The sequence below is a fragment of the Balaenoptera ricei genome, chromosome 15 (assembly GCF_028023285.1).
Source record: "Balaenoptera ricei isolate mBalRic1 chromosome 15, mBalRic1.hap2, whole genome shotgun sequence".
Classification (NCBI taxonomy): Eukaryota; Metazoa; Chordata; class Mammalia; order Artiodactyla; family Balaenopteridae; genus Balaenoptera; species Balaenoptera ricei.
In genome coordinates this window covers 25,859,041-25,880,554 of record NC_082653.1, presented here as the reverse complement: position 1 = coordinate 25,880,554, position 21,514 = coordinate 25,859,041, and the positions used below count along the sequence as shown (strand labels likewise).

The 21,514-nt window shown below is 42.7% G+C and overlaps 1 protein-coding gene across 5 annotated transcripts in view; it reads left to right on the top strand.

Annotated features, from left to right (window-relative positions):
- The first annotated feature begins 613 nt into the window (after nucleotides 1-613).
- Nucleotides 614-21,514, top strand: part of CBFA2T2 (CBFA2/RUNX1 partner transcriptional co-repressor 2) — a 187,446-nt gene continuing 166,545 nt past the window's right edge. For 3 of the 5 annotated variants that reach the window (XM_059896550.1, XM_059896549.1, XM_059896554.1), the window contains exon 1: nucleotides 614-790. In XM_059896550.1, coding sequence (XP_059752533.1) covers nucleotides 757-790 — 34 coding nt within the window. In that variant the 5' untranslated portion in view covers nucleotides 614-756. Of the gene's footprint in view, nucleotides 791-13,455; nucleotides 13,489-21,514 lie in introns of those variants that run through there. The other 2 variants (XM_059896552.1, XM_059896551.1) reach the window with 2 other exon arrangements.

Sequence of the window (21,514 nt, the reverse complement as noted above, 5' to 3'; positions counted from 1 at the left end):
GCTAACAGTAACCAGTGGGCAATGTGGTTGGTGGGAAAGCCCTTTCCGCATGTGTAGAAAAGGGAGAATAATACTTCTCACCCTCATTGTGAGGATTAACTGGATGGAGTGTATAAAAATGGCTCAATAATAATAATTACAGCTAACAGTTATTAATATTATGAGCATGACATTTTAGACATTTGGAAAACTGTAGGCCAGAAAGGGGAAGTGACTTGCCCAAAGACACGCGCAAAGGCGACCAGATCTTAACCTGTACGACTCAGGTGAGGCATTGTGCCCTGCCCGCTAGGCCCCGCCCCCTAGGGCCTATGGGCCCAGGCAGCTGCCCTGGCCACAGCTGGAATCCCTGCGTACGAAGAGTGGGCCGTGCACGTGATGGGCGCGCGTGACGCAGAGGGGCGGGACTGAGAAGCAGGATGCGCCGGGATAGGGTGGTAGGTTCGCGCGGAAGGGGCGGGGTAGGTCAGGGGGCGGGGTTTAGTGGGAACCGATCCTGGGGCCGGGCTTCCGCGTGCGTTTGTCTGGAGGGCGAGAGCGCGCGGCGGGGGCGTGCCCAGCGGGTGGGGCGGGGCCAACTGGGGGGCGGGGCGGCGCGCGGCCTAACGGCGGCGGCTGTGGTGGCGGCGGCAGTGGCGGCGGCAGTAGCGGCGGCGTTGGGGTCGGCGAGCTTGGCTGTTACAGGTCCCGCAGCGGCGCCCGCGAGGGACCCGGGCTGCGGGTGGAGGAGGAGGTGCGGGGCGGCGGCGCTTGGCGATGGTGGGCGTCCCCGGAGCGGCCGCCTTCCAGCGTAAGCGGGGCGGGAAGGCGGGCGGCTGAGGGGGGCGTGTAAAGGCCTGCGGCTCCACAGGCGCGAGCTCCCGAGAGGCAGCCGGCGCGAGGCCAGGGTGGTAAACTGAGGCCCCAAGAAGGGCGGCGGATCCAAGGTCACGCGGCGGGCCGGGCCTTCCCGGGCTCCCGCGGCCGCCAGAGCGCTTCCTGCGCTGCTCGAGGGTTCGGAGCTCATGGCGTGCGCGAGTCTGTCGGGACTGCGGCCTCGGAGCCCCGGCCGGGCCGGCGTCCATCTAACTTGCCCACGGACAAGGATTGTTTTGTTCTCCCTGTGCCGGGGCCCCTAAGTCCGGCCCTGGAGAAATATTCCACACGCCCAGTTTCGACGGATGTGTGGCGGATGGTGGAGGAGGCGAGGATGGCCCCTTTGAGGGGCCTGTTGAGTGCAGGCTCAGGGGTCTGCCTTGGTTCACAGTCCGGCTCTTCTACTTACAGGCTGTGACCTTGGGTCTCTCTGAGCCTCAGTTTCCTCTTCTGCAAAATGAGGGTGGGAAGAACATCTCCAACCCCTCCCCACCCTGGTTCTGGGTTTTGTGGGGCCCGTTAGGAGGCTTGACACGGACTCTGGCACATACACAAGCGTGAAAACTGTCATTATTGTAGTCGCTGATAAACCTCAACCAGGGTGAACCTCACTCGAAAAAGCTCAAAATTGGGCTCTGGTTGTGTGTGTGTTTGAGATTTTAATTTTATCTTAGATTAGTCCTGCTTTATGATCCAGTTCTTCTTCTTACCCCCATTTCTCCTTTTCAGCATTTATCTACTGTTCCGCCTAGAATTGTGAGATCCTTGGAAGAGGGGTGGGTCTCTTAATAACAATAGAATTTTAATTGTTTCTTGTTACAAGAGCCATAATAGCCAATATTTTTTGAGCAGCAGGCATTTTGCATTCTATTCATTTAATATTTATTAAATCACCTATTAAGTAAAAAGTACCATTTTGGCCCTGGGAATATAGCAACAAACTAGATAGACCAAACTCAAGCTTTGAGTTTAGTTGCGGGGAGGGGAGAGAGACCTTAAATGAGGAAACAGATAAAACCATTTTGCATGTTTTCTCTCATTTAACTCTGGTAATGTAATTAAGAGTTAAGTATTTGCGTATGCCCATTTTGCAGAGGATGAAACTGAGGAACAGGAGCTTCCACACATAAAGGGGAGGCTTTACACAGCCTCTCTTCTTTGTTTGATGCCCCTTAAATGTTGGATTGAAGAAATGCAAAGTAGGTGCACCCAGCTAATGCCTCTTCATGGTCAAGTTTGCAGTTGCTGTTTTTAATGGTTTGATCCATTCCTCTTGGAGCTTATAACTAAAGAGAGGCAGACAGAGGTGACCCTTAGGTCTGACAAAGGTACACTATCTCTGTATACTGAAAGGACCTTTTATCTGAAGTTAAATTTTTTATGCCCAAATCTCTTTTATGCAGTTTTCAGTTTAAAATAAGCCCTAAAGTCCAATTTTTTTGGTTCTGTTATGTAACTAAGGTTTGTTTGTTTATTTATAGTGTTCCGAAGAGAATTCTTTTTTTTTTTTTTTAATTTTTTTTTTTTTTATAGCTACTTTATTTATTTATTTATTTATTTTTGGCTGTGTTGGGTCTTCGGTTCGTGCGAGGGCTTTCTCCAGTTGGGGCAAGCGGGGGCCACTCTTCATCGCGGTGCGGGGACCGCTCTTCATCGCGGTGCGCGGGCCTCTCACCATCGCGGCCCCTCCCGTTGCGGGGCACAGGCTCCAGACGCGCAGGCTCAGTAGTTGTGGCTCACGGGCCCAGCTACTCCGCGGCATGTGGGATCCTCCCAGACCAGGGCTCGAACCCGTGTCCCCCGCATTAGCAGGCAGACTCTCAACCACTGCGCCACCAGGGAATACCCGAAGAGAATTCTTTATTATATTCCTAAGCAATGTGCTCAGTATGCTTTTTCTTTTAATTTGGAAGTAATAGTAAGTTGCATTAAAATGTTGAGAGAATTTTTAAAAATGAGGTTCTCATGATACAGTTAGATTCAACATTGACCATCTGCTAAGCACCAAGCCCTGTGCTGATGTAGGGCTTCCGTAGATGAGTAAGGGCAGACTCTTGCCTCTAGAAGCTTACCTATAGCCTTGACTGGCTGATGTTTTTAACTGAAACTAGGTAGAGAGAATGCAGGAGCTCAGAGTCCCTTGGGGAAATAGTCTAGAGTAGGGCCTCAGATGTTTTTAGTGTTCTTTGTATCAGTAAATATGGTTGAGTATGCACACATATTATGTGAATGTTTGTTTTAAATTACAGTGTAGACTGTATTATGTATATTTTATAACGTGCAAAAATAGACATTTTACAAAAGGATGAGCTAAAACAAATATAAGTAGAAGTTACAGTATTGTCTTTCCACCCCCAAGTGTGTGAATGGTAACAATGCCCCCTATGGTGGAGACCGTTGATCTTGTAGTCGGACCTTCCCCTCAACCCATGATGTCTGTTGAAATTAGTTCTGGAGTTGTGCCTAGGTTGAAATCTTGGGGTCCAGTCCTTACTAGCTTTGAGACCTTCAGCACTGCCTATCCTTTCTGTGCACTTTTATTTTCCTCATCTGTAAAATCGAGAAGATGAGAGTTCCTATCTTGTTTGCAGTTTTATTGTGAAGATTGATAATATGTACATATTGGTATAATGTATATCTTAATATATGTGAAGTACTTACACTGGGCTTGACACACTAGTTTGGGTGCTGTTAGTGGCTGAGGATACAAAGATGACTTGGAATCTCACAATTTAGTAGGGGTCCTGCACAAGTACATGGGTAATGATACAGTGCTTTAAGTTCTCAAAGGCTTTTGGGAATGTAGAGTAGGCACAACTAAATGTTCTTCGAGGGTCCAAGTAAGGTTCAGGTAAGGAGGTGACATTTGAACCAGGCCTAAGAAGGAGAAGGGCTTTTTCCAGAAGGATGAGGCTTGAACCTTATTGGCTGAGGGTATAGAGTGGAAACTGGGAGGCTGTTGAGGGCTTGGTGAGTAGTTCTCCAGATCTGGACCTGCAGGGAACCTGACTGAAGCTTGTATACCTTGTTAATAGATAAGTGATTTCGGGCTGGAGTTGTGCCTGGCGGTTGTGATGGCAAGGAAGCCTGTTCTAGAACTTTTCATTTTCAACGCACAACAGCTCTTTCGTCTCTGGTGGCACTCATTCTGCCTTCTTAAGTTATCTAAGAATGTAAACCCCTAAATATAAACTCCTTGAGGGTTATGATAGTATCTGCATTTTTGTGATTTTATTTTGCCTAGCAAGGTAAGCGCGAAGTCCATAAATGTGGAGAAAGGTATGTAAATCCTTGAACCTACAAAGAATTCTGAACAGTTACAAGTGGAATGATAAATGACCATACTCATTAATGAAAAGCTCACAAATATTTTACGGTAGATAAGCATCACTATTCAAAAGTGGTGAGAACTGTCACGTTCAGTAACTCTCTCTTTATCTGGCACTTACCCATTAGAATGAAAGAAGAGATGAGAAAGTGCACCAGAAAGACTTCTCTGAGGTTGAATTAGATGCCTTCTATTTGTTCCTCTAGGTCCACTCTCCGTCCTTTCCCACCCTGGGAAGCTGACTTACTTAGACGACATCAACTAGTTTCCTTCCCACCTGAGGTTATGGAATTTAATTACCCTGCTCCCTTCCTATGGATGTTGTCTCTGACTAAATGTGTCCCTTGATTGAAGATTGCTATTCTAAAGGTGGTTCTCTCTACGTGCATGATCGCTCCTTCTAGGTTTGGAAAGTGTGTCTTTACTTTGTTCCTCAGGCTTAGAGGTACTGTCACTAGTCTCAGGGTACTTATCCGAGCCCAACTCAGCAGATTTAAAGCAACAAATGCACTTGGAGAGGAGAGAGCCTACCCCAGGTAAGGATACTACCCCCAACGAGAGACAGGGTCTCATCCTTTCCTGTGGTCATTACCTGCTATGCCACATTGATGTGTTCAGTCATTTTCCTCCCAAACTATTGCATATGAAAAAAATGGAATAAGATTAAAAACACCCATAATCTGTGACCACACGATCAAGACTAGTTAAATTGCAGTTAGTAGCCTGTTTAAAAAGGCAGGGATGTACATGAGGTAGGTTGTTTGGCATAATGGAAAAAGCAGAATTTGGAGGCAGACTTTGAGTTTGAGGCCCCGTTCTACTGGGAAGTTATTCAACCTCTGAGACTCAGTTTGTTTGTTTAATCTGTAAATGAGGATAACTCCTGCCTAATAATAATAATAATAATAACTAGTATTGAATGTTTATTTTGGGCCAGATACCATGCCAAGCTTATACTCACTTTTGCCTTTTAATCCTTCACTCTTTTAGTTAGATATATATCCTCATTTTACAAATTTTATAGATTAGGAAATTGACTCAGATGTCATAGAGCTAATAAATGACCAAGCCCAGATTAAAATCTAGATCTTTTGTGACTGCAGAGCCAGAGTTCTTAACATTAAGGTAGCTGCTGAAAGCTTTTAGACAGGAAGAGTGGTTTATTTATTTATTTGTTTTTAATTATTAGCGTTTTCCTTTAAGGGACATTTATTAGTTTTTAGGATGGATTTTTATTTATCTATTTGGCTGCGTCAGGTCTTAGTTGCAGCACGTGGGATCTTTCTTTGCTGTGTGCGGGCTTCTCTCTAGTTGTGGTGCGCAGGCTCAAGAGTGCATGGGCTCAGTAGTTGCAGCGCGTGGGCTTAGTTGCCCCGCCGCATGTGGGATATTAGTTCCCTAACCAGGGATTGAACCCATGTCCTCTGCATTGGATGGCAGATTCTAAACCGCTGGACCACCAGGGAAGTCTCAGGAAGGGTGGTTTAAATGATAGTATACTGAATGTAGCACTAGGATAAAGATGAATTAATTCACTAAGTTCATACTTCCTCCAGGGTAAGGAAAACAGGAGGAAAGAGGTGGGGAAGTAAGATTTCTCACCTGCCGGTTTTAGCTTCAATCCTTAGTTTTTTTTTAAATTAATTATTTTATTTATTTAAATTTTTTTTTTGGCTGCGTTGGGTCTTCGTTGCTGTGCGCGCAGGCTTTCTCTAGTTGCAGCGAGCGGGGGCTACTCTTCGTTGTGGAGCACGGGCTCCAGGTGCGTGGGCTTCAGTAGTTGTGGCTCACAGGCTCTAGAGCGCAGGCTCAGTAGTTGCGGCACGCGGGCTTAGTTGCTCCGCGGCATGTGGGATCTTCCCAGAGCAGGGCTCAAACCTGTGTCCCCTGCATTGGCAGGTGGATTCTTTTTTTTTTTTTTAAAAGAGAGTAGATTTTAATTTTATTTATTTATTTATTTATTTATTTATTTATTTATTTATTTATTTATTTATGGCTGTGTTGGATCTTCGTTTCTGTGCGAGGGCTTTCTCTAGTTGTGGCAAGCGGGGGCCACTCTTCATCGCGGTGCGCGGGCCTCTCACTATCGTGGCTTCTCTTGTTGCGGAGCACAGGCTCCAGACACGCAGGCTCAGTAATTGTGGCTCACGGGCCCATTTGCTCCGCGGCATGTGGGATCTTCCCAGGCCAGGGCTCGAACCCGTGTCCCCTGCATTGGCAGGCAGATTCTCAACCACTGCGCCACCAGGGAAGCCCGGCAAGTGGATTCTTAACCACTGCGCTACCAGGGAAGCCCAGTCCTTAGTTTTAGAGTATTGTTTTGAACCTCATTATAGAAAGTGATAACTCAATTGTAAAGATTTACTTAAAATCGCTAAAAGTTTGAAGGCTGAGGGAGAATCTCTGCCCTAGTTATAGTTTCTGCTTGAGTAAGATTAGGGCCTTACTAGCACTGTATTGACTGGCCCCATGTGCAATATGAGCTAGTACAGCCTGTCTCTGGGTTTTATTATGGCTGGTTAAGTAGCTTTTGCTTCTGTCTCTGGTTTCTCTCTCTGGCCCCTCAAAGGCCTTGAGGCTATCTGAAATTATAGGAGCTGGGGTATCATAAATTAAACTTGTAAAATGAGTCTGTAGCAGATATGTCAACTGAATCTGACTTTAAGTCCAGTTTAATTCTTTAAAAAAACGTTTTTGCTAGATTTTCTGCTGGGCACTTTTCATGTATGTTATCTCATGTAATTCTTAGAACATCCTTGAGAGGGAGTTAGTATCTCTGTTTTACAGATGAGGAAATAAGGCTCAGAGAAGTTAAATAAATTCCCCTAGGTAACACAGTTAACCAGTAGCAGATAACACTATTCCCACTTAGTTCAGTCCTGATATTGAATTCATTGAGATCTGAGTCCAAAACCCACTAGTTTTTACCTTCTATCACGTGGCTCCTTGTTTTTACTAGGTCAGCTAGAGGTTTTTAGACATGTGTTCCTGAGGATACCAGTGCTCCCTGAAGATACTTGATTTCCCATCATTTTTCTTCAACAACTTTCTTTCCCTAACATCTAAAATGTTCTGTGGATGGATATGATTTAAAGATTGCTGAATTAGATCTTGGTCTTGTTTAGAGGTATCCTGAATTGGCCTTAGTGATGAATTAAAAACAAAAAACAAAAAGGCAGCAGAAACTCTCAGCATATTTTACCAATTCATTCCATATGTTTCCTGATTTTAGCAGTGAAGCAGATGATGGCAATGAACATCAAAAGCCCAAGAAATGTCCATGCTAATTTTACGTGGCCCTGTGAGGAGCTGTCAAATACGGATCATCAAATATGGTATATGGACTATGCAGTGAACCTTTACTTTGGAATGTGGCTCTTTAAAATATGATTCTACCCCTCTATTTTGTATTGCTGTAATTAAATGCAGAAATCAAAGTAAAATTCAGAGTTAACTCAGAGCTAGGTATCCTTCTGTCTGAATTGATAGCTTTGGAGTTGGCTAGACCTTTCAATTAAATTAGCTGATGGCAACAAATATGTAATCTGACCTCTGGAGCAACTCAAGTGAAATGTTAATACCAGGCATAGCACAGCTCCCTTGACACACTACTTTGACCTTTTCCTCTCTTACAGATGTTTCCCTTATTCCTTTGTTAACTTAGCCATCTTCATGCAGAGGTCCTGCCTGCTTTTAATTTTTCAAAGCCACATGAGAACAGACATTGAAATAGCACAGATTTATTCATTTTTACCTTATATCCCTAGAGCTCCACTAATCAAAATCACCATTTCCTCTAATTCACATATAGTTTTTAGCTAGTTTACTGTCTGCTTACCACTATCCATCCTCTCCCCTTCCCCAACCCCCCATAAAAGCTAAAATACTAGTGTGTTTTTTTTGTTTTGGCTGCCTTGGGTCTTTGTTGCTGTGCGCAGGCTTTCTCTAGTTGCAGCGAGCGGGGACTACTCTTGGTTGCAGTGTGCGGGCTTCTCATTGCAGTGGCTTCTCCTATTGCGGAGCATGGACTCTAGGCATGTGAGCTTCAGTAGCTGCAGCACACGGGCTCAGTAGTTGTGGCTCACAGGCTCCAGAGTGCAAGTTCAGTAGTTGTGGCGCATGGGCTTAGTTGCTCCGCAGCATGTGGGATCTTCCCGGACCAGGGATCGAACCCGTGTCCCCTGCATTGGCAGGCGGATTCTTAACCACTGCGCCACCAGGGAAGTCCACTAGTGACATTTTTATCCACCAAAAATGTGGCAGGATTTTTTTGTCCTTAATATTGAGAAAGTATGATTCATTTTGTTTCCCTCTTGAGAAGTGGAGTCAACTTCACAGGGAGGAGGCAGGCAGAAAGCAAGTCCTCTTTATGGCCGAGATTAAAGGTAGAGGTGGCTTAGGAGAGGCAAGTTCTGAGTGGTGAAGGAGAGGTAGGGGGTGAGGTGATGATGATCTTAGCTCCCCTGGCATTCATCCAATAGCTGCCTGGAGCTGCTAGGAGCTCAGGAGCTATAGTTTTCATAAGCTCCTCAATTTTCCCTGGATGGGTTGGTCTGCCTCTGTGGTTTAAACTATACTCTCATCTCTTCTTAAATATATATTACACCATACTGTGTTAGAAAAACACAAACATATTCAAGGATGGTGATCACATTATTTAAAAAACCACTTTTTTTTTTTTTTTACTCCTTTTTCTTTTTTTTTCAAACTTTGTATTTTGACATAATTTCAAACTTAGGAAAAAGTTGCAAGAATGTTATTAAAATTCCTGTATGGGGCTTCCCTGGTGGCGCAGTGGTTGAGAATCTGCCTGCTAATGCAGGGGACACGGGTTCGAGCCCTGGTCTGGGAAGATCCCACATGCCACGGAGCAGCTGGGCCCGTGAGCCACAACTACTGAGCCTGCGCGTCTGGAGCCTGTGCCCCGCGACGGGAGGGGCCGCGATAGTGAAAGGCCCGCGCACCGCGATGAAGAGCGGTCCCCGCACCGCGGTGAAGAGTGGCCCCCACTTGCCTCAACTAGAGAAAGCCCTCGCATGAACCGAAGACCCAACACAGCCAAAAATAAATAAATAAATAAATAAATAAAGTAGCTATAAAAAAGAAAAGTGCTTTTAAAAAAAAAAAAAAAAAAAATTCCTGTATGCCATTCACTTTGATTCCCCAAATGTCAGCATTTTACTATATTTTCTATATTCTTTTTATATATGCATAGTATTTTTTGGAACTGTATTTTAGAGTAAGTTACAAATGTGATACTTCTTTACCATAAATAAGGTAATGTATATTTCCAATAAACTAGGACATTCTCTTATGTAACCACAGCAATATACTTACCAAAATCAGGAAATACAGATTTGATACAATATTATCTAATATACTGACTTTATTCAAATTTTGCCATTTGTTCCAATAATGTTCTTCTTTAAAAATTTATTTATTTATGTATTTATATTTTATTTTTGGCTGTGTTGGGTCTTCGTTGTGGCGAGTGGGGTCTACTCTTTGTTGCAGTGTGTGGGCTTCTCACTGCGGTGGCTTCTCTTGTTGTGGAGCACGGGCTCTAGGCGCGCAGGCTTCAGTAGTTGTGGCATGCAGGCTCAGGAGTTGTGGCTCGCGAGCTTAGTTGCTCTGCAGCATGTGGGATCTTCCTGGACCAGGGCTCGAACCTGTGTCCCCTGCATTGGCAGGCGGATTCTTAGCCTCTTAACCACTGCACCACCAGGGAAGTCCCCCAATAATGTTCTTTTTAAAAAATTTTTTAATTAATTAATTTATTTTTATTTTTGGCTGTGTTGGTTCTTTGTTGCTGCACGCGGGCTCTGTCTAGTTGCAGTGAGTGGGGGCTACTCTTTGTTGCGGTGCGCGGGCTTCTCATTGTGGTGGCTTCTCTTGTGGCGGAGCATGGGCTCTAGGTGCGCAGGCTTCAGTAGGTGTGGCTGGTGGACTCTAGAGTGCAGGCTCAGTAGTTGTGGCACACGAGGTTAGTTGCTCCGCAGCATGTGGGATCTTCCCGGACCAGGGCTCGAACCTGTGTCCCTTGCATTGGCAGGCAGATTCTTAACCACTGTGCCGCCAGGGAAGTCCCTTCATCAAACTTTTATCCATTGGTTGTAGCATCTATTGATGATGTTTGCCTGAGTCAGTTAATTACTCTGATAGTTGTGCTGTGGTTTTCTATCAGTCATTCTTCGCTTTTTAGTTAATATTCTACTGCAGAGCATTTTCTAACCCTTATTTGTATGTATTGGGTTGGCCAAAAATTGCCTTCGGTTTTTAAGTAAAAATAAAAGATACATTTTTCATTTTCACGAAGAACTTTATTGAACAACATGTTCCACTACCTTCTGCCATTTTTCAGGCAACTTTATAATTCCATATTCCCAAAACTTTTTATCTTTTGGAGCAAAGAACTGTCCAGGTGCCTTTTACAGTTTTCCAGGGAATTGAAATTTTTCCATTAAGAGAATTTTGTAAAAATCAAAAGAAATGGAAATCCGAAGGTGCAATGTCTGGTGAATACGGCAGATGAATCAGGACTTCCCAGCCAAGCTGTAACAGTTTTTGCCTGGTCATCAGAGAAACATGCAGTCTTGCATTATCTCGATGGAAGATTATGTGTTTTCTGTTGACTCATTCTGGATGCTTGTCGTTGAGTTATGCTTTCAGTTGGTCTAATTGGGAGCGGTACTTGTTGGAATTAATCATTTGGTTTTTGGGAAGGAGCTCATAATGGAGAACTCCCTTCCGTCCCACCATATACACAACATCATCTTCTTTGGATGAAGGCTGGCCTTTGGTGTGGTTGGTGGTGGTTCATTTTGCTTGCCCCACGGTCTCTTCCGTTCCACATTATTGTATTGTATCCACTTTTCATTGCCTGTCACAATTTTGTTTTAAAAACGGAACGTTTTCATTACGTTTCAGTAGAGAATCGCATGCAGAAATAAGGTCAAGGTTTTTTTCATTTAACTTATCTGGAACCCACACATCAAAGTAATGAACATAACCAAGCTGGTGGAAATGATTTTCAGTGCTTGATATGGATATTTGGGTATGTCAGCTGTCTCTCGCGTCATATAACATTGATTGTTCTTAATGTCTCGATTTGATCGCTATCAACTTCATCTGGCCTACCCGACCATGGAGCATCCTCCAGCGAGAAATCTCCAGCACAAAACTTTGCAAACCACTTTTGACGCGTTCAATCAGTCGCAGCACCTTCGCCATACATTGCACAAATCTTTTTTTGCCTTTTGGTTGCATTTTTACCTTTCTTGAAATAATAAAGCATAATATGCCAAAAATGTTGCTTTTTTTTCCCATCTTCAATATTAAAATGGCTACACAAAAATTCACCAACTTTGATAAGTTATTTTAAATATATACTGATATGACAGCTGTCACATACAATCTAATAAATTGTTTGGAATGAAGTTAAAGACAACTAAGTGCTACTAGACCCATCTTAGGGAAAAAACCGAATGAACCTTTTTGCCAACTCAATATTAATATGGATTCTTATTTTATGTAGCAGGTTATAATCTGTTACCATCATTATTTATTGTGTTTTTCACATTGTCCCAGATTTGGCAGTGGGAACCCCTTCAAGCTAGCTTTTGACAAGTTCCCAACATTCTTGGACCACTTCCTTACTTTTTGGCGCAAAAAAGATATTCCAGGCTTATCTTCCTACCTGAGCATTGGAATCAGCCATTTCTCCAAGGTGTTTCTCTCCTAATTCCTGTCAGTGGAGAAAATTATTTAGAAATCAAGATGTGGTTGTTGTGTGTGCTCATTGCTATGGGATGTCATTGCTTCCAGATCCTTTTAATGGGCAGAGCTAAAAAATCTATGTATATATGTACACATACATATATACACACGCATATATCTAAATTTCTATTTTTATCTACATGTAATAAAAACTGAAACTGAGCAAAGGGCTTCTGTGCCCATGGTGCAGAAAGCCAAACTCTGACAGTGGTAGTTTGCAGCAAAGTAAGGACTTATTGCAGGGCGCCAAGCAAGGGAGTCGGATCCAAACCCACCTGGTCTTTGAGTTAGGGTTTTTTCTTTTAAAGGGGAAGAACAAAGAGGCTGGGACTAATGTTCGTTTTGTGACATTTCTGTGACATTTCTTAATTGTAGTTTTGGGAGTCAGGATGTCTCTGGTTTACGATTCTCCAGCCAAAGTGATCTGTGGCTCGGGGGTCTGTTAGCTCAACTTGTGCTGGAGGAACAACCTGAGTTTGTATGTTTTTTTTTTTTTTTTTTTAAATATTCCTGCATTTTATTTATTTATTTATTTTTGGCTGTGTTGGGTCTTCGTTTCTGTGCGAGGGCTTTCTCTAGTTGTGGCAAGCGGGGGCCACTCTTCATTGCGGTGCGTGGGCCTCTCACTATCGCGGCCTCTCTTGTTGTGGAGCACAGGCTCCAGACGCGCAGGCTCAGTAGTTGTGGCTCACGGGCCTAGTTGCTCCGCGGCATGTGGGATCTTCCCAGACCAGGGCTCGAACCCATGTCCCCTGCATTGGCAGGCAGATTCTCAACCACTGCGCCACCAGGGAAGCCCTGTATGTTAATGATGATGTTTATAACAGCAGTTTTAGTTCGTTAATGCTGTTATCAACAATAGCAGTTTTACTCATCTGACTATGGTTGATTAGTGTTCAGTTAGCACAGGATTGAGGTCAGAGGGGACAAGAAAGGGAATAAATTTTGGATAGATTAATCATAATCTTGATAAGGGTACTTGGTTTCAGAACTGTGTGTTCAGACTAATACCTCCAATACCACAAACTTCGTTTAGCCTTTATCCTTTCCATATTTTTAAGTCCCTTCTCTTACCTAGGGATTGTAAGCCTGACTCACGTAATCCACAATATATTTTACTTATTTGCTCAAACCTAGAATATACAGAAGATAGGTCCAAGATTGCTAACCCATGTTACCATGAAGTTCAGTTTGTAAACCTCTTTGATTACAGGTTTGTTTGTTTGTTTTTAGTCTGAGGGTATATGGTCAATATATTGTGTACAGAAGTTACTTTGGGGTAGCTCCTCAATGATTTAAGATGTAATTCAACCTACAGAAATTTGATGTATACTTTTTTTTTAGGCCATGCGGTGCCTTGCGGTACTTCAGTTCCCTGACAAGGGATTGAACCTGGGCCAGGGCAGTGAAAGCGCTGAGTCCTAACCACTGGACTGCCAGGGAATTCCCAATAAATCTCAGCATTTCTGTTCACCTTTTGGAAGCGCATTTGATTGACTCTCAGCCATGGAGTGTCTTCCTTACCCTGGGTGAATAGTTTTTAAATTTTATATGGTTGTAGTAATTTGCAGCTGTTGACTTGCTGGTTTTGGCACATAGTGAAAATTTTCCTTTTTTTTTTCTTTCATGTACAAAAGGCAGAGTGATTTGCTACTGAGTGGTTTGCCTTTCAAACTCTGAGTGTGCTCATTTCTCAGATATATTTGTAGGTGAGAACTATAGGTTTCCCTGTTTGGGGTTTTGGAACGGGGAGAACAGGAGGAATGAAGTAGGGGATGATGAATGAAAGTCAAATAATGGTGACTACCAGAGTGAGCACTGTCAAAATAATACTGATTCCTTAGAAAAGAGAAGTACCCCGTCTTTTGATGTTACCAACGAGCTTCTCCCAATACTGACTGAAAAAAAAAGAATGGTTTCTCTGAAAACATGGCATCCCTGTAAAACCTCCACAGAGAGGTTTAACCTAGCAGTTGTTAGGTGGTTTAGCTAAAATTTCTTAAGCAAATACTGACCCAAATTGAGTATAAATATTGTGATAATTAAGTATTCCTTTTTTTCTCCAGATGTGTAAATGGAGTAGTTTCTTTTTTCTTTCTCTTTTAGTCAAGTTTTTGAGCTATAAGTTACATACAGTAAAATTTACTCTTTTTAAGGGAACAGTTCTATGAGTTTTGACAAATGTATGCAGTTGTAATCACCACACCAATCAAGATATAGATTATGTCCATCATCCCCAAAAGATCCCTCGTGCTCCTTTCCCCTCATTTAGCAGCCCCTGGTAACTAGTATACTGGTTTTTGTCCCTCTAGTGGTTTCTCTCTCTTTCTCTCTCTCTCGCTCTTGCTCCTTTTTTCCCTTTTCCATGTCATATAAATGACACCATACAATATATAGCCTTTGTATCTGATATCTTTCACTTACACTAATTGTTTTGAGAATTGTCCATGTTGTATCTGTAGTAACCTTTTATTGCTGAGTAACATTTCACCTTGTGGATGTACCATGATTTTTAAAAAAAAATTAATTAATTTAATTTATTTTATTTTAGCTGCGTTGGGTCTTCGTTGCGGTGCGCGGGCTTCTCATTGCAGTAGCTTCTCTTGTTGCGGAGCACGGGCTCTAGGCACGCGGGCTTCAGTAGTTGTGGCACATGGGCTCTAGAGCGCAGGCTCAGTAGTTGTGACGCATGGGTTTAGTTGCTCCACGGCATACGGGATCTTCCTGGACCAGGGCTCACACCCATGTCCCCTGCATTGGCAGGTGGATTCCTAACCACTGCACCACCAGGGAAGCTCTTTACCATGATTTTAAAAAAATCTGTCGGGCTTCCCTGGTGGCGCAGTGGTTGAGAATCTGCCTGCCAATGCAGGGGACACGGGTTCGAGCCCTGGTCTGGGAAGATCCCACATGCCGCGGAGCAACTACACCCGTGAGCCACAATCACTGAGCCTGCGCGTCTGGAGCCTGTGCTCCGCAACAAGAGAGGCCGCGATAAGGAGAGGCCCGCGCACTGCGATGAAGAGTGGCCCCCGCTTGCCACAACTAGAGAAAGCCCTCGCACAGAAACGAAGACCCAACACAGCCAAAAATAAAATATAAAAAAAAAAAAAAATCTGTCTACCGGTTAGTGGACATTTGGGTTGTTTCCTTTCCTGTTTTGATGATTTTGAATGAAGCTCTAAATTTATGCACAGGTCTCTTGTAGACATATGTCTTTATTTCTCTTGGGTAAACAGGAGTGGGATTGCTGGGTTCTATGGTAATTTCATGTTTAAGTTTTTAAGAAACCCTCAGAGTGTTTTTCAGAGTGGCTGCACCGTACCATTTTGCATTTCTAACCAGTAATGTATGAGAGTTCCATTTGCTTGTTGGGTGTTTCATTTTGTTTTGTTTTAGAATTAGGTGTTAAGGAAACAGTGTATCTGGGTGAAATCAATTTTGGTTGTCTAGTTGCTACTTATGAAAGGCATATTCTCTGTTTTATAATGTAGAGTCTCACACTGTTTGTCTTCTGTTGGAGTCAGCATGTTCATTTTTTAAAAAAATTAATTAATTAATTTTTGGTTGCGTTTGGTCTTCGTTGCTGCGGGTGGGCTTTCTCTAGTTGGCGCGAGCAGGGGCTACTCTTAGTTGCGGTGTGTGGGTTTCTCATTGCAGTAGCTTCTCTTGTTGCGGAGCATGGGCTCTAGGCGCACGGGCTCAGTAGTTGTGGTGCTTAGTTGTGGGCTTAGTTGCTCCACGGCATGTGGGATCTTCCTGGACCAGGGCTCTAACCTGTGTCCCCTGCATTGGCAGGCAGATTCTTAACCACTGCACCACCAGGGAAGTCCTGGTCATTTCTTATTTATATATCATTAACAGAAATAATATCAACCAACACATATATCAGAACAATTTTCACACATTATCTAATTTTTACAGCAATCAAGTGAGGTAGGTGGTAGTATTCTCATCGTCTTATTTCATATAAGGTTCAGAAGCCAGGTGGTTTGCTCACTGTCACACAGCTAGAATGCCAGGGTGTGGGTTTTTGGGAGTTGGAGCTGTGAGGGGACATTCTGTTTCTTTTTAGTTAGAAGTGTAGTAGTTAGAAGACGTGGGTGCTTCCCAGTTCTTCCTTCTACCTTCAACTCACAAGCAGTGCAGCTTTGGACAATTCATATTTGGATTTTGAGTGTCTTATCATCTGTGAAATGGGGATAGCCATACCGTCTCTGTCTACCTGACAGGTAATCACCTGACAAGACAAGAATCAATTGAGGGACTGTAAAAGCATGTTCTGGACACTATTTGTTATTACATGAGTGATTTTGTAATGCATGAATATATTTTAGAAACTTAAACAATACAGATAAAGTAAAAATCCCCTTCCTAGTCTAAGTGAAGCTGTTCATTTAACAACTGTATTGTGCTGCTGTTAGATGCAGGGATGGTGCTAACTGCTGTGGGGCTGCCAAGGTGGTTAAGATTCAGTCCCTGTCCTCAGAGATCTTCCAGCTTGTCTCTCCTTCTTTGTCCTAACACTTTGTTGATTGCTCTTGTAATGAAAGCTTTGACAACTGGATTTTAATTAAGTTTGGACAATGATTGTCCATCTTTTCCCCTTATAATTGATGCTGTTGGGGAGAGTTGTACTGGGAAATAGTGAAGCAAAGATTCTGGTTCAATTGATGGAGGCAGTGAATTTCTTGGGAAGGAGATGGGATGCCAAACATGCCTCAGAGCCACTGAGCACATAGCTGTAGCTGTGGACATCAACACTTGGCTTGCTGTGAGCTTTCTATAGGTCTCTAAATAGTACATGCTAATTTTGGATTCTGAGGAGTGATTTGGTAAATAAGGAGAGTTTCCATTAAAACCATAGTTTTTAAATAGTAATTTGAAATCCTGAAATCAATTCCTGATTATTTTTACGTGAATGTTCCTTTTTTTGGTGTATGGTTTTAGTTTACTTGCCATTTCCACTTTGGTCTCTTTGTTCTCTTTACTTTGGTAATTGAGTTCAATGAATCATTTTTTTGAGGGACCTAATATTTGTATTCTACTGGAAAGAAGATGAACAGCTAATTATACTAGAAGGTGGACTATTAATGAATTATCATTACAGTAACTAAAAGTCATTGATTTTCTAAGATACTTTTGATTTCAAATACTCATTTACTTTCACAAATATTTATTGAGCCCTTAGTACTGGATTCTGGGGAATATAAAGAGAATTCTAAGGCACTGGAGAAATTTAAATGTAGTTCAATGGTGGAGGGAGGAGCAGATTGATGTTTCAGTACCGAATGGTAAGCAGTAATAATAGCATGATAAGAACCACCAAGGATAGGCATCTGACCTAATGCATGTGCATGTATGTATGGATGTGTTTCAAAAAAAGGCTTCTTAAAGAAGATGATGCCTGTCTTGAACCAAGTCTGTTTTTCCTTTCCAACAACTTTTTTTTTTTAATAAATAAATTTATTTATTTATTTATGGCTGTGTTGGGTCTTCGTTTCTGTGCGAGGGCTTTCTCTAGTTGTGGCGAGCAGGGACCACTCTTCATCGCGGTGCGCGGGCCTCTCACTATCGCGGGCTCTCTTGTTGCGGAGCACAGGCTCCAGACGCGCAGGCTCAGTAGTTGTGGCTCACGGGCCCAGTTGCTCCGTGACATGTGGGATCTACCCAGACCAGGGCTCAAACCTGTGTCCCCTGCATTGGCAGGCAGATTCTCAACCACTGCGCCACCAGGGAAGCCCTCCAACAACTTTTAAAAAAATTATTTTTGGACTGGCAGTGTATTTACATAATTCAACAATTAAAAGGTACAAAGGTTATTTACTGAACTGTCTGCCTCACCTCTGTGCTCCAGCCACACTTCCCCTCCTTGGAGGCAACTAGCATTACCAATTTCTACTGTATCCTTGCAGATATATACCTGTGGGCCATATAATATCATAGATAAAAGAACTTCCTCATTCTGCATTGTATTTCATTGTATGGGTGCATAATACTTTTTTTTCCCCTACGGTCCACTACTGATGGACATTTACATGCCAGTCTTTTGCTGTTAGAAACAATGCTGCATAGCTTTGTAAAAAATGTCATTTCATAAATCTGTAGACTAAATTCCTAGAAGCAGAATTGCTTGGGCAAGGGGTACAATTTGTATAATTTTGATAGATGTTGCCAGATTACTCTCCATAGATGATATGTCAGTTTTTATACTTCTGGCAACAAAGTGAGTGACCCAAGTAAAAAAGGGGTAAGAGATGGGGAAAGCTAAGTCCGGGCCAGGTTTGGGGGGGATTAAAAATACGTATGTTATTAGGGACTTCCCTGGTGGTGCAGTGGTTAAGAATCTGCCTGCCAATGCACAGGACACGGGTTCGAGCCCTGGTCCGGGAAGATCCCACATGCTGTGGAGCAACTAAGCCTGTGCACCACAACTACTGAGCCTGCGTTCTAGAGCCTGCGAGCCACAACTACTGAGGCTGCATGCCCTAGAGCCTGCGTTCCGCAACAACAGAAGCCACTGCGATGAGAAGCCCGCGCACTGCAATGAAGAGTAGCCCCTGCTCGCTGCAACTAGAGAAAGCCTGAGTGCAGCAACGAAGACCCAATGCAGCCAAAATAAAATAATAATAATAATAAATTTTAAAAATGGAGGTGTGTTATTAAAGTATAAGTGCTCGGTGGAGAATGGCAGGAAATGAGACTAGAGAAGCAGACTGGGCAGGTTTATGCTTGGATTTTATTCTGTAGGTAATGCAGAGCAATAGAAAGGATGAGGGAATGACATAGTTAAGATTGTGTTCTAACTAGAGCACTCTGGTGGCCCTGTGCAGATGGATTTGAAGGGGCAAGGCAAGAAGCAGTAAAAATAATTAGGTTAATGCAGTAGCTTTGTCAGATCATGTGTCTGAATTTTGGGTTTGGAAACTAAAGGGAAACAAGTGTGCTAAGGGAGAAAGAGGAGATAGATTTAAAAGAGGAAGAGCATATCTCACTGAAAGTAGCAAGAGAGGCTTCACTGAATAATAGTTGCATTTTGATGGATGGGTCCATCTTGGATTGGTAGATATGGAGAAATGGGATAAAGGAAATCATTCCAGGTCCTGATACTGGAATAAGCCAGGAGTAGGCAAACTTTCTATAAAGAGCCTAATAGTAGATATTTTAGGCTTTATGGAACACGTAATGGATTCTGTCACATATCCTCTTCCTCCCCTTTTTTTTTCAACCCTTTAAAAATATAAAAACTGTTAGCCCATAGCCCTTACTGAAACAGGCAATGGGCAGGGTTTGTACGGGGGTGGGATGGGAAATGGCCTTAGTTACTGACTCTTGGAATAAGCAAAGGCCTCCAGGCTGGAAGGTGCAGGGCAAGCATGAGTAAAGGCAGGTTCAGGCAGAGCTGTGGGAAACTTTGAATGTTAGGCTAAAGAATTTGTCCCCAGGTTAGACACATTGAGGAGTCACCTATCATATTGACTCTGGAGATGGTGACATTTTGCCTAGTACTATAAGCTTACTGTATTATCAGCTATAAAAGGCCTGGCTGGGAGAACTGCCTTGTGTAGACATTTGTATTACATGTAGTACTGCTGATGGAATGCCCAATACTAGCATGAAATACTGAGGTCTAACCCACTCACTAGGACTTTCGAGTGTTTTAGTGAGTGGCTTAACTCAGAAAGAATCAATCAAGTTAAGTAAGTAGTCAAAATTTCAGGAATTCTGTAGATACTGCTAAACATTTCTCAATTTTTTTTTAATTCCAAGTTTTGAAGACTAGGAAATAAAATGTATAATTTAGCTGATTGTTTCATTAAACAGCTCCCCAACTCTATATAATCTCCAGGTGAGCTTCCCATTGTTTTAAGCCTCTGGTTCTAGACAACTGGAAAACTGGTTTTCCTCGAAATGGGTGGATTGGTGATGTGCTATCAGAAATACCTTGGGGAGTTATTAGAATATCAGTGTGATAGCCATATTATGATATATTCAGGGGGAGGATGTCTGGTATGTTTTTTGAAATGGCCTCTCAGGTGATTCTTTACCACGTCCACCCCATTAAGAGCCACTGTTTGAACTAGTTTCTGTCCTTACCTTATATCCAGTGATACTTGTAGGACTCCATCCCTCTATCTACCATCTACTATGAAGGAAGAGTTGAGATGTAACTTTGCTATCTCATAAAGACTACTGTGGGAATTCCCTGGCAGTCCAGTGGTTAGGACTGTGCGCTTTCAGTGCCTTGGGCTGGGGTTCGATCCCTGCTTAGGGAACTAAAATCCCGGAAGCTGTGTGGTGCAGCCAAAAAAAAAAAAAAAAGACTGCTGACCTGTATATCTTTTGGCAGTGAGCATTACTAACTCATATTGTCAATTTGCTGATAAGATTTTCCTAATGAACTCTGGCTTTATCTTATTTTCAGTTATTTTTTATTATATTTTGCCTCGGTGTCTTATAAGCTTTGTGCCTGTGTTAATAGAAAGTCAACTTCCTTCTTTTTGTGAAACTGCTTTTTATCAGCACAAAAACATAGACCATGATTAGGTACTCTGCTCTTGCTGCCCCTATGTTCTTGTACTTATTTTGAGCACTTTATGTACACGTGGTGGGTATGCAGATTTTTGTTGAGGCAAAGGAATGCTCTAAATATAGGAAAGCCAAAAGATAAAGGATCTCTGAGTTCCTTCTCATTCCACAGTCTGTGGGTCCATGAATTAAAAGGCAGTAAATTCTGAGGGAACCCTGATAAAATCCTCAGACCAGATTCCACCATACATGGTATCTGACAATCTTTAACAATTGCTTGTTTGTTCCTTTTGGTGGCTATAGGTGAATAAGGTAACTATGCAGATTATTAGGACATGCAAAGTTTGGAGACAACAGTTGGGTCAAATTTATTTATCAGTCATCTTTTCTAATTAAGGCTATCATTTGCATTTTGAAGCAATTGAAATTCCCCAATTTTTTAAAGCACGTGTTGGTTGTGGCAGTGAAAGCTGTAATGTGCAGTAATCAAAGATTTTTGATTGTAGCGCATCTTCATATATGCAGATTTGGAACTAAGTGTGACAGGATTATCTGGGTGGTTGATAAAGGTTTATAAACTTAGAGGGGTCTATTTAAACTTCTGCTATCAGAAATAGGAAATTGGGATCCCATTAGGGCTTAATTGGTTTGACTCCAGTTTTTTAGCTTGAGGCTGCTGAAGAGTTAATTTATTGTGCAAGGGTTTGACCTTGTGTGGATCACAAATTTATTTTAAGGAAAGGATCTCTTTGTATGTTTATGCATTTGCCAGATCAGTCCTGTTTACATGTGAACCCTCTTCTCGATTACAGGGAAAACAGGCAGACAATCCATGCCAATTAAATACGAGAACATGACAGACTGATTTTGATCCTACAGATTAAGGGAGGAAACAGGGCTAAAGGTTTTATTAAATTTACCCTGAATGGTGACATTGAAAAAAGAAACCTTTGGGGAAAGGTCTGTCGGTAACAAATGAGTAAATTTTTTGCATTTAAATAGATCCTTTATGGGCTTCCCTGGTGG